At 44.1% G+C, this 13,434-nt stretch overlaps 1 protein-coding gene across 2 annotated transcripts in view; it reads right to left on the bottom strand.

The window, feature by feature from the left end:
• Positions 1-10,160, bottom strand: part of SORT1 (sortilin 1) — a 66,063-nt gene extending 55,903 nt beyond the window's left edge. For both annotated transcript variants that reach the window (XM_039251080.1, XM_039251081.1), the window contains exon 1: positions 9,831-10,160. In XM_039251080.1, the coding sequence (XP_039107011.1) occupies positions 9,831-10,142 (312 nt within the window). In that variant the 5' untranslated portion in view covers positions 10,143-10,160. The remainder of the gene's footprint in view (positions 1-9,830) is intronic.
• Between the last annotated feature and the right edge of the window lie 3,274 nt (positions 10,161-13,434).

Raw genomic sequence — 13,434 nt, 5'->3', positions numbered from 1 at the left:
GCCAAGCACATGATGATCTCAAGGGACTGGTGAAAAGGTCACACTAACTGGAACAGAGGGCTAACAGAGGCCAGGAAGTGGTGAAATGTTAGCCTAAAGAGATATGCACATAATAAAAAAATAATTCCATTAGCATCCTGGTCTGCTCTGACTGCCAGCAAAGTTCCTGAGAAGTACTGATCACATCTCGTTAATATTTCTTAAAACTCACAGAGGACGGCACAGTGCAAAGCTAACAGGCTGCTCAGTTTCCAAAGGGGGACACAACAGGCAAGGTGCCATTTCGAAACCACAGTCTCTTAACTCTAATAAATAAAGCTTAATGAAAGAGAAGTAGTTATGAAATGATAAGGAGTCTTATTTGTTGTAACTGTGAATTCCTTAAAACTGTAAGTAAATAGTGATATATACTTGAAACTAGTAGAACTCAATTACCCAGTATCCGATGATGGTGGGATTATGACTCTCCACCTTCATCTCCCATAGTTTCAGGAAAGACACTCTGGTCAAATATCCCCTCTCTAATAAAAAGGGATTTTTTTTTCCTAAATGTTTTTATTTATTTCTAGGTGAGAGAGAGAGAGAGACAGCATGAGCAGGGAAGGGTCAGAGAGAGAGGGAGACACAGACTCTGAAACAGACTCCAGGCCCTGAGCTGGCAGTCAGCACAGAGCCCGACACGGGGCTCGAACCCACGAACCGTGAGATCATGACCTAAGCGAAAGTTGGACGCTTTACCGACTAAGCCACCCAGGCACCCCATAAAAAGGGATTTTTATACCCTTTTACTTAAAATTCCAAGTCCAAGGACATAGGTGGTACATATTTCTTAATCTAGATTTGGTTCCCGTGAGTACCCGTAACAATTCTCTAGGAATATTACAGCTGTGGAAAAAAAAAAAGTTAAGTGCATACCCAAATATTTGAGCATCTAACTGCTAATGCATCAGAAGCTTTGTGGAAATAATCATTAAAGACATGATAAAGGATGAATACACACTAAATCCCATATCTCATTTTCTCTTCACAGTGACCCTAAGACACAGATATTAGTATACTCATTTTATACATGAAAAGACCAAGGTTCAGAGATTAATCTGCCCATGATCACCACCGAAGTTTGAATCCAGCCAGGTCTGACTTGAGATCATGTTCCCTTGTAACTACTGCCTCAAAAAACTGTCAATCATATTAACAAGTTAAAATTTTGATGCAATCCTGAAGGTTATAAAAAGAACACATACGCTTCTCACATTTCTGCCAATCTTGACTCACTTTCCTTCTTGCCACCCCCGCTCAAGCCTGTCACCCAACCTTGCCAAGTGATAAAACCACCTCATCTCATATATCTCTGTTTATGCACGTGTTCCTCTTGAGCTGGTATTTATCGGATCGCTTAGTTGACATTTGGGCCCTGTGGACTCGGGAACAGATCAACAGGCTTATTAAGAAATGGCATAAATGGGGTGCCTGGGTGGCTCAGTCGGTTAAGCATTCGACTTCAGCTCCGGTCATGATCTCACGGATCGTGGGTCTGAGCCCCGCGTCGGGCTCTGTGCTGACAGCTCAGAGCCTAGAGCCTGTCTTCGGATTCTGTGTCTCCCTCTCCCTGACCCTCCCCTGCACATGCTGTCACTCTCTCTCAAAGATAAATAAAACATTAAAAAAATATTAAAAAATAAAATAAAATAATTTAAAAAAGAAACGGCATAAAGAACACACATGGTACTTCAAGGTTTTCAAAACATTTTCCCTTCAAAGCCTCTGATCCATTTTATATGATGGGAAATTGAGGTTTAAAAAGGCTGAGGGGTGCCCAAGTGGCTCAGGCAGTCAAGCATCCAACTCTTGGTTTTGGCTCAGGTCATCATCTCACAGTTTTGTGAGTTCAAGCCCCATGATGGGCTCTGTGCTGGCAGCGTGGAGCCAGCTTGGGATTGTCTCTCTCCCTCTCTCTCTCTCTGTCCCTCCCCCACTTACGTTGCCTCTCAAAAATGAATAAATAAACTTTAAAAAAATAAAATAAAAAATAAAAAGGCTAACTGAGCTCTGCTGAGGGTACAATGACCTTAGGGAGCAGAGAAGTCACAACTAGATGACCTACAACGGGGGTCTCTAACCTTGCCTTTTCCCCACAGCAAAGGCATAGATTTAAAATGTCTTAACAGAACACTTTTTGGGAGCGTAGCACCACGTTGGGAATCTGTGTTCTACACTCAGTTCTTGGCCCACAGTCATTTAGCCGTATCAGTAAGAGAGATCAAGAGAGATCTGACCAGCTAATCAGCCTAACAATCTATGAGTCAAACTGTTAGGCATATTATCAGCAAGAATTCAGCCTTATGCTTATTCACAAAACTGTTTAGAACAGAGAAATCTGTTCATCAGCTTCGTCTTACAGCTCCTGTGTGTCTCTTACCTTGGCTCACATCCTCCTCCAATGAGGTCAGGAGTCCAGGAGTGACCCTTAGAACCTTCAGCGCTTCAAGTATAAAAGGTGGTCTGCACTGCCCTCTATTCCATTCTCCTGTTGGACGTACTCTTCAAGACCACAGCAATGCTCAACCTCTCAAAGGATAACTCTTCTTGGCTCCCCACTTCCGCCTCTGGTTTCTCTAGTTCTAGCCTCCTGCCTGGCACTACCTGTTAAAAGATGTTCCCTGGTAAGTCCCAACACAAAATTCTCTGCCCAGACCTCCCCTCTCTTTCCTCTTCTCGCCCCTGCCCAAGAGCTACCTTTCTGGACTTTTCTACATGTTTTTATGGAAACCTTAGACATACTCTTCACCTTTCCATTGACCATTTCCTGAGCATGTCTTGGCTTTCCTTACCATTATGCCTTTACAGATCTCCCTAATAATTACCTCCATACCTTGATTCTCTCTTCATCTAGGAGGCCTTCCCAGACCACTGCACTGTAGTGATCAAGCCTTCTTCAAAAATTCTTCCAAACTCTTCATCACGCCATCTCTGAACATCTAAGCCTTAAAGTAGCACCAATGAGGATATCTTTAATCTTTACCCTTGATGATGCACAGGCCTGAACTCCACTATACATAGTTTAGTAAGTGCTTGAATGAACGACATCCACACAATATGTTTAACAAACATTTTGATAAAACCTTATATTTGACCCTCCAGATAGTACTAAAGCTGCTTCTCTAGTTTAAAAAAACTATAAAGGGGGGCACCTGGGTGGCTCAGTCGGTTAAGCGTCCAACTTCAGCTAAGGTCATGATCTCACGGTTTGTGGGTTCGAGCCCCACATCGGGCTCTGTGCTGACAGCTAGCTCAGAGCCTGGAGTCTGTTTCAGATTCTGTATCTCCCTCTCTCTCTGACCCTTCTCTGCTCACGCTCTCTCTCTCTCTCAGAAATAAATAAAACATTAAAAATTTTTTAAAAAAACTATAAAGGTCACAGAAGTTAAGTGACTGTCCATGAATCACACAGCAATAAAGCAGCAGAGCAAGGACTCAAATCTGGGTACTGAGATTTCTCTTTTGAATTTTGTATACAACATATCTATAGAGTCCCTGTGACAAATAGTATGTACCAGATAGACATTTGATTTGAATTATCTTGTCTGGGAAGTAGAAGGTTAATCAAAATTTTCTTTCCGAGTTCAAGTCTCTTGATCCTTCAGGGTGATCTTACTGTTGAATCAGACTTACAAATTGGCTGAAATACAATATTAGAACCTAGTTTCTTAGAACATACAGGAAGAAAACAAAACTCTTAACAAAAGCAAACACGAGAGAATACTACTCAAGCCCTAGAAGGAAAAAAAAAAACCCATACATTTTCTTCTGATGAGAAGCCAATTAATCACACATACATTTCTAACTAGCACAGGGCTGAATATACTAATGGTAAGCTGATAATTTTTTTTTTTTCTCTGAGAAAGAGAGAGGGAGAGAGTAACGGAGGGGCAGAGAGAGAGGGAGACAGAGGGTCTGAAGTGGGCTCTCTGCTGACAGCAAAGAGCCTGATGTGGGGCTTGAACTCACAAAAAATGTGAGATTATGACCTGAGCCAAAGGAGGACACTTAACTGACTCAGCCACCAGGCGCCCCGGGCCATCTATTTTCAAACACAGCAGTCAGGACAAAAAAGAACAAGAAAAAAGAAAAAAAAAACCCCAATTTTGGCAAAGTACTTCAGGGAAGGAGAAAAAACAAATGTACTATTATATATTTATTGGGTTTGCTTTTGAACTATCCAAAAGCTTTGGTTAGTATTTGCTTAGCATTAGACTTTTAAGGCAACAAAGAATGATAAAGTATTACCCAAAAAATAAACAAGTCAAATGTCTTTCAAGATTATAGGCAAAAAAATATATAGTCCTATCTTTAGGAACTCTCGTATTTCAGTGAAGCAAGCTCTGGCGGTGGTAACAAATTACCCCCAGATGTGAAATCCCAGGCTATGTTCAAGTTCAACTGTGAAGCAGATCAGCTGAAATTTGCTTCTAAATTCAGAATCAAGCAATAAACATTTGTGATCACAACCTCTGGCCTCCATATGAACCAGAATTTTAAAAGACATTTTAAATCGAATTCACAATTTCTCGTGTTGTAGATGAGGAACTGAGGGCTAGAAAGCAAAACGCAAAACAGAAAATAAATTACAGTCACAGAAAACTTTCTCAGCAAAACACCACAGGCTCTGAATGGAAGATTCTGTTTTCACTGTGGTTTCCTGAGACTGGGGTTCGGAGTAGAGTGAGGAAAATAGCCTCAATCTTTAAAAAAAAAAAAAAAAAAAGAACAGAAAAAAACCTCCACATGTCTAGCATTCACTTAGAAACCTCTACAGGTATGAAGAGTCTGTCATGAATATCCATTCAACCCAGCTAGCTCGAAGACACATATTACTAACCCAGCTTTGATTACAGTCACCATTAGAACAAGAAAAACCTGTCTAGAACGGACTGAAACTAACCAGCATGTCCCTCCTCAAACCCATCTACATACAGATCCAGTGACATGGCTACCTAGACAATGGGAAGAACAAATTTTCACCACATTTTTAAAAAATGTTTATTTTGAGAGAGAGAGAGAGAACAAGAGCAAGCACGAGGGTGGGGGACGGGGGCAGAGAGAGGGGTAGAGAGAGAATCCCAAGAGGTCTCCACACTGACAGCACAGAACCCGACTCAGGGCTCGAACCCACAAACTGTGAGATCATGACCTGAGCTGAAAATAAGAGTTGGACGCCTAACTGACTGAGCCAATCAATTTTCACCAAATTTTTAAAAAGAGCAAAAGATGCGTTGGTTACAAACGGATAGGAAAGCAACTGGAAATTTTTGGAAATTTACAAATGCAGTATCTATTTCATAATATTTCTGGAGCTACTATCACAGCACTGTCCTTAAAAAAGCTGTATTTTTAAATCACATGTTAAATTTGATAGTTTCGGGGCACCTGNGTGCAGGCAGTGGAGGGGCAGAGAGAGAGAGGAAGAGAGAGAGAGAATTCCCAAGCAGGCTGGGCACTATCAGCACAGAGCCCAATATGGGCTTGATCTGACGAACCATGAGATCATGACATGAACATAAACCAAGAGTCAGACACTTAACCGACTGAGCAACCCGAGCACCCCAAGAAATCTGGGTCTTTGGGGCGCCTGGGTGGCTTAGTCGGTTAAGTGTCTGACTTTCGCTTAGGTCATGATCTCGTCGTTCATGGGTTCTAGCCCTGCGTCGGGCTCTGTGCTGACTGCCAGCTCAGAGCCTGGAGCCTGTTTCAGAGTCTGTGACTCCTTCTCTCTCTGACCCTCTCCTGCTCACGCTCTCTCTCTCTCTCTCCCTCCTAGAAATAAATAAAACATTAAAAAAAATTTTTTTAAAAATTTGATAGTTTCGCCTACCCTAATATTAGCTTCTAATCACATAAAACATTTGAGCATCATTTCTTCAGTCTCAAAACACAGTTTACTTTCTGTAGAGACAATCTGAGGGGCAGGGATGGATAGAAAGGGAGGGAGAGGAGGCGACGTTACTCCTACTCTGACCACTACCACTCAGTGTTAAGCACTGCCGATCACACAAGGATAACAGGCCAACTAGGACAAAGTTGGGGAGCACAGTCTCTGCAGTCACCCACTGAGAACCCAATGCTTGCTGGCAGGAGCCGATTGGAAATCGGCAGAGTGCAGAAGCTGCTAATAGCTTCCATGAACCTGACATGAAAGATCAGATCAAAACAGCGGGATGGAGAGCCTATTATTATTATCATTACAGAAAGAAAATAACCATTAGAAATTGACCAGAACATGAGGCTTCTTCCAATTATTTCCACAAACAGACAAGAGACTCAGATTTCTAATTAAAAGTCACTATGCACAGAGCCAAATATTTGAGTCAGCAGACAGCTTACCTAATTGTTACCCTGCATTCCCTCTGAGCCATTTGTCCTGCCTGGATCGCTCTCTACCCTCACCCCAACCAAACCTCAGATGAAGACTAACCTTTCCCCAGATAAATATACTTCATCAAATCTGCTGATATTTGTAACTGAAATCCCCAATGCATATGTCATTTTAACAGCCGTTAGGGGTTAAAGTTCTGATTCGTATACGGCATGGGAGGAGAACACCTTGAGGATTTTGCTCACTCTGCTCAATCAGGACCAAGAAGGAAATCCTACAGAATTCCCATTCTTTGACCCCCAAACAAATGGGTGGAACAGGACTCGAGAGAAGATTTACTTGAGGGTGTGGGTGGGAATGGTGGGGAAAGTAGAGTGAAGAGAGGCTGAATGTTGGAATAAATGAGGCAGTTAGAAAGTTCCAGGACAGCTAAAGGCACCGACCTTCAGATTTCCGGGTGTTATAAAGATCCACAACAGGCCAGAAGAGGCAGCTCCCTGAACCTCCAGCAGGCACATTCAGTCCTGTCAGCCTGGACTCAGCCGTGCCAGCACCAGCAAACACACACACACATTCTTCTCAGAGCCGACATGCATACAGCACAGTCTCTCTACAGGGCTTGTTTATTTAAGAAACCAGATGCTTTGATGTTGGGCTAGAAGTTGGGAAGTTATGTGTAAAGAAGTGGTTAATGACAGCAGCAGAGGGAGGACAGACAATGAGCAGCAGCTTTCTGGCTTTTAATCATAACTTTTGAACGCTTTAAGGAAATTATCAAATGGTCTGAACCCAGGAATGAGAAGGAAATTATGTCAGCAGCCGCCGTAACTCCGGCCAAGGCATTTCATCTGTTTCTTTAAGACAGTTTTCATGCCTAACCTCAAAGGGCTACTTATAGGAGGAATGTTTTGAAGCAATCCAACTTAGCAACCAACATTAATACAATCTACGCTTGCTCAATGTCTCTCATGTACAAAGGTTATACATGTCATGAGCATTCCAAGCACTTAAAGAATCAGTAAAAAGTGTGGCATGAAAACAGTTTTGGGTTAACGGCAAAAAGGTTATTTATGGAGCCTAAGAAAAGAAGCCCGAATTTCAGGTCATTAGGGCACAGGTCTCCTAAACCAGAAGAAAATAAAAGTGCTATCGTGGTTTAGGATTACCCTGCTTTTTAAAAGAAGATTAAACACCACATTCTCACAAGCCAAACAAACCACAGGTTTAGGAGATCTGCTGAACACTTTGGAGGATTTTCATTGTTCAGTCTGAATTACCTTTTCCCGGTATCTTGGCACACTCCGCACATCTTGAACATTTTTAGGGCATTCTCATAAACTGACTATATGAATTAATGTGGTTTAACATGAACAGCACATTTTAGCAAATAAGAAGAGAACCAAGAACTTTTGAGTTTCTTCGGGAACTGAATCCTGTCATCTTATGAAAAACTACTCTAAATGGTACTTTCCCAGCTATACAAAAGTACACAATATCCCTGATAAAAAGTTGTTTTGTCAGGCTGATATTTTTATTTCACACTGTTTATAAAGGGTTCCCCCCAAATACTAGATCTCTTCAATACAGTTCAGGAAGATTTAATATGACTTCTAAAAATAAAGAACTGAAAACCAGAACAAACCACTATATACCACTACCTTAGAGGTGGGTCTCTAAGAACTGCTTTACTCTCGTGTCTAAAGTGAAGAATATTAACAACAGCTTCACTTTGGCCACATATATATGTTATAAACAGAATCTCTGCAGAAGAGATCATGGGTGCTTAGCAAATGCAGAAAGAGCTATTTAAAATGAGGTCACCGAAAGACTAAGAAAAAAGCTAACAAAACACTGGAAACAGTAGCTAAACCAAATGAGAGCGATAGAAGGAAGTTTCTGTTCACATGGACCTCGAAGAACCAGATTTTAAGATCTGCTCTTGAGTAGATTTGGACTAAGAATCCCCTGAACCAGTTTTCTCAACCCCTGGCTTCAGAAATCAATAGCTTACAAATGAGGTATCAAGTCAAACCAATCAGGGAAGATTCTGCAGGAATAAATGCAGGAGCAGCAGCAGGCCCTGAAGGCAGGTCAACCAGCAGAAGAATCGGAAAAAGGGAGTAAGAATGCTATGCCCAGCTGACTCCAGGAAGGAAGGGGTCCTGTTGTAACTTCAGCTTCAGTACAGTAAAGCCTTTCTCAACTCCCCACCGTGAGATGGAAGTCTATACCATTATTTTCTCCTGGGCAAACAGGAAGTGTACCGGGATTCCACCCAATCGGTGTCCAATCGGTCCCACCCGGCAGCACTACTTTGGCCATCTTTACACAGCTCTTGCCTGGAATGCCTTAGGTGGGGCTACCCCTGACCGCTTGTACCCTGGCTACAACTGCCCCCGGGGAACCCCAGATCTGAGAATTCTACACGGGTAACAACAGGGGAAGATGGTTCAAGAGGAGACTGAGATTTGGCTGACAGGGAAGGTGGTTATACATAAACAAGTGCAGTTAGCCACTCATCTCTGTCCCCCTGTGCAACTCTCTCTGAAAGAGCAAGGGCCAGAACAAAGAATTAAACTGAGAATACACGGTGTAAATATGGGTAACAACAATTAAACCGTTAGTTCTAGAAAAACACGAGGAAGATGCCCATGTTGTACTGAAGCAGGGAGCCAGGACTTTCTTAACAATGGGCTTTGTCAGGCCAGCAGCGTGCAAAGGTTGAGGGACTTGTCCCCAGGGCCAGAACTGCTACAATTTTTAAAGTTCTTGACCAGGACCTGGCGCGAAGGAGAGCATCTGCAATGTGCGTCCTGTTGGAAATCTTGTTAACAACCGGATGAAGACATCCTGGTCAGAGACCAAAGCCAGGATAGAAGGTCAAATCTGAAGGCGTAAGAGAGATCACATACATACTGTCATCCCATTTCCAAGCTCGTTCCTTTGCCTATTAAAATACACACAGTAACCTAAGAACTGCTGTGGGATTTCTGAACACCCGCCTACCCACCCCGAAAGTACTGACCCAGCGAGGACACACCTTTGCTTCTGCGCAGCCCAACTTCTCCAAGCACTTAAGAGGTAATTATTCCTCCAGTTGCCTAGTGGGTTATAGCGTTACTGGATCTTGATTATTTACACAGACGCAAAAACAACGACGCTCAAGAGATTTTGACAACTTAAAAAAAAAAAAAAAAAAAGGAATGCCGGGAAAGTCGAAGGCTGCCTCCCCTGTGACGAAACACAGCCGCGCGGGCCGCGGCGTCCCGCGGGCCGTTCCCGGGCGGGACTCCACCCGCCGCAGTTTCGGGGCCGCGGCCCGGGTCTCCCCCGCGGAGACGCGAGGCGCGCGGACTGAGAAAGAGGGGCGGGCTGGGCAGGCGGAGCAGGCGGCCGCCGGGGGCCCGGGGGCGGCACCTCGCAGTCCGGGCGGCGCCCGGGCCCGGCGCCCGCTCACCTGGTGCGTGTTGTTGGCCAGCTTGGCGACGAAGTCCCGGACCCGGCCGCAATCCTCGTCCTCGTCGAGCGCGCTGCGGCGCCAACGGCCGCCGCGGGGAGCCGGGCCCCCGGGCGCGGCCGCGCGCAGCCCCCAGCTCACCCCGACGGGGCCGGACCAGTGCGACAGCGGCGCAGCGGGCGGCGGCGGCGCGTCCAGCCGGTCCTGGCCGAGGGTCGCCGGCGGTAGCAGCTGCAGGAAGAGGAGGAGGAGGAGGCCGAGGCCGTGGGGCCAGCGCGAGAGGCCGTCCGCAGCTCCCCGGGGCCGCTCCATCGCCGCCGAATGCCGACGCCGCCGACACCTGCCGCCCGGCGCGCCCGCCCCCCCCGCCGGCGCCGCGCCACACCCCCGAGCCGGAGCCCGGCGCTCCTTGGATACGCGCAGCCAGGCCTCTCCGCCCCCATAGGCTGGCCGCCTGTCCTTCTTCCCCGGCCCACTCCTCATTGGCTCGCGTCGCCTCCGGCTTCGGGGGTCCTGGATTCGGATGCCAAGATGCTGGACTGATTGGCTGGAACGTGGCAGAGACGGCTGAGGTCATCCCCCCATCGCCCGGCGTCTCCGGGGCCGGGCTTCCAGAGTTAGCGTAGGAGCTTCCTCCACCCCTCCCGCGAAGCCCCAGGCTCTTGGCGCCCGGACTCCTCGCTGCTCGCTGGTACCCTCAGGTTGGGAAGTAGGTTATCCACCCCCGTCTTCCCCACAGACACCCCTAAAATTCCTGGGATTGCGGTAGCGCCTGGAAAATCTCCTAAGGGAATCCCTGAGCTCGCTCAGCTAGCTGGGAAAGTGGGCTTCGTCATGAACCGGTGCTTCAGGTTTTTAACCCTCGCGTACTGGAGCACCCATTGTCTAATGAAGCAGTCTTCTTGCTGCCAAAGAGGTACATGTGAACTGTGTGGGCTACTCGTACGGAGGCAGGTAGACATCAGGACATCCGTGACTCATGCACGCTTGAAGAGTCCACCATGTATGGTCTCACTTTCTTCTGCAGGGAGTTAGGCCAAAGGTGGAATTGCTTCTTGGTTCCCCCAGAGTTACAAAGTAGCTGAGGATCAGGGGCAGGTATAAGGGGCAAGAGAATTCCCCAGGGCTTACTTTAGACACGATCATTTCATAGGCGCATGTTGTCTTTACCAAAGTGCCTTAACCCTGCGGTGAGTGTATTGCACAAGTTTGGCTTTCAATGTATAATGCCCCCTAAATTATCAATAAAACGCCCATGCTGTTTCTTTCACTGAAGAAACTGCACACTTTACTTTTAGAACACGCAGCGCAGGTAAAACCAGTTTTGAATCTTTACTGACTCCTTTACTGATCCCTTTCGGACGCCAGAAATTGTTCAATAGAAAATGTAGCAAATAGAAAAATACAAAGTCTGCAAAAGTTACAGCCAAATAAAGCCACTAAAAACTGCTTTTAACTATAAACTACAGGGAAACCCAAATGAGAAAATATTATTCACTATAGAGCAAAATGGTGCATTGCACCCAACCCAATGTTAACATGAAAATCCTACTCCCGTTATTTTGCAAACCAAGACTTACAAATTTACATTTTCCCCCCAACAACCACGATAAGACCTGAGAAGTGAAAAATATTTTTGAATGGCATCTGAGCAGGGTGGTGAAATCACTAGAATAGTCTTCCAAGTTCTCAGCTGCTGAATGACAAAGCTCCATGAAAACTGGCGTACAATTTGTTCCTCTCTGTAATTACCATGTGTCAGATTATTTTTTAAAATACAGATTATTTTTTAATCTATGCCAACTATGGAGTAGATCACAAGACAGTCAGTTCCAGCAGCATGTGATTAGCTGGGGAAAAAGAGGGGCTATAGAGGAATATTTCTTTGTTTGGGTGACACAAAGATGAATGGTCTATTGTCTTAGGGGCTTGAAAGGAAAAAAGCCAGCTCAACAGTGCCATCTCCTGGAGAAATTACTGAATGCACTTTTAAACTAAGTATTAAATTGTAATTTTATATACCTTCACTTTTGAGTATATTGCTTTTAGTTAACCATATGCTTGCAAAATATATATTTCCCTCCTCTAGCTCTACCAGCTGCTGGGGACATGGCATTTTGCATATGGCACTGAGAAAATGTTTTGAGTGAATAAATGGTTTTAGTATTTTTACTTTCGTCTGACACAGGCACTAAATACAGAGGTTGTACTTTATCTTCCCTGTGAAATACTGCACGTAAGATCTTACCTCACTTGCACTTGTGGGGATGAGCACTGGGTGTTATATGGAAACCAACTTGACAATAAACTATTTGTAAGAAAAAAAATGTAAAAAAAAAAAATATTGGAGGGGATCTATTATGTACCAAAAAAAAAAAAAAAAAAATCTTACCTCACTTGCAGGACTAAAATATACAAACTACTTATCTAAAAACTATACTTCTCTCCAAGATAAATTCAATAGCAGAAAGATGAATATAAGACAGTAACAGACCACAAAACCATTGCTTTTCCTAGTGAGATTATTTCTGGTTCTATTGAAATTGAACAGATGTTGTAGAAAAGTTTTAAAATTCTACCAAAAAAAATCCCACAAAGTTCTGTTTCAAGAACGTTAAAATCCTTTTAAGAATTCTGAAGTTTGAGTTATAGAGTATGAAACTTACTGCCTCATATAGTCCAAGGTACAAGTAACACTGCCCAGGCAGTAAGGAGGAAAACAGTGTAAGCTGAAGCTAAGGGAGATATGCCAAGATCTGTTTTCCCCTAAATATTACCCATGATTCAGAGACACAACTCTCACCTCTCCCTAAGGCAGCATGCTTTGTGCATGAACCTACATAGAGTTAAAGGGAATGCTGTGGCCTGGTTTTCCCCGCTTGAAGTTTCATGCGAGCAGACCATACCGTGTTTTCACAGCTCTATTCCCAATGCCTAATACATTATTACTTGGCACATAGGAGGTAAGTACTCAGTAAGTTTGCTAGACTTGCATAAATAGAAGTTGCGATAGGATTTTCCAGTGACATTTTCTATCAGGATTTGATAAAAGGTGAACATGAAAGAAATGAATCTCATGATTATTATATTTATTTTAAAAGTAATCTCTACACCCAGCATGGGGCCTGAACTCACAACCCTGAGATCAAGAGTCCCATGCTCGACCAACTTGTGCCAGCCAGGCACCCCACCATGTATTTAATAACAGAGTTAAAGATCACCATTAACAGTCTCCAGAACATTGGTAACAATACACTCTGGTTCCCTACTTTCCTTATGTGTATATCCAGGACAAAATTTTTCTTCCAAATGTTTCCGGCCATTGTAATTTCCAAGTGCATATAAACACAAGTTTTCGTGTGTTTTATTTGGGAGGGAGGGTGGTGGTGTTGCTGAAAACACAGTATGACATTTAGTATGAATTCAATCTACTCAAATAATCATAACTTATTTTGACATCATGGACTACAACTGCCTACAAATGTTAACAAAGCTGATACACAATCAATTCTGCATTACCCACATGCAGATTAGCCGGTCATGTTGTGGATGGCGCAAGTACGTATCATATCTCAGTAAGATTTCCCTGTTACTCAGAAGGTGT

Source organism: Hyaena hyaena, unplaced genomic scaffold, assembly GCF_003009895.1.
Source record: "Hyaena hyaena isolate Hyena2069 unplaced genomic scaffold, ASM300989v1 scaffold_390, whole genome shotgun sequence".
Classification (NCBI taxonomy): domain Eukaryota; kingdom Metazoa; phylum Chordata; class Mammalia; order Carnivora; family Hyaenidae; genus Hyaena; species Hyaena hyaena.
The sequence above is the reverse complement of the archived record's forward strand: the minus strand, read 5'-3'. Positions and strand labels throughout refer to the sequence as shown.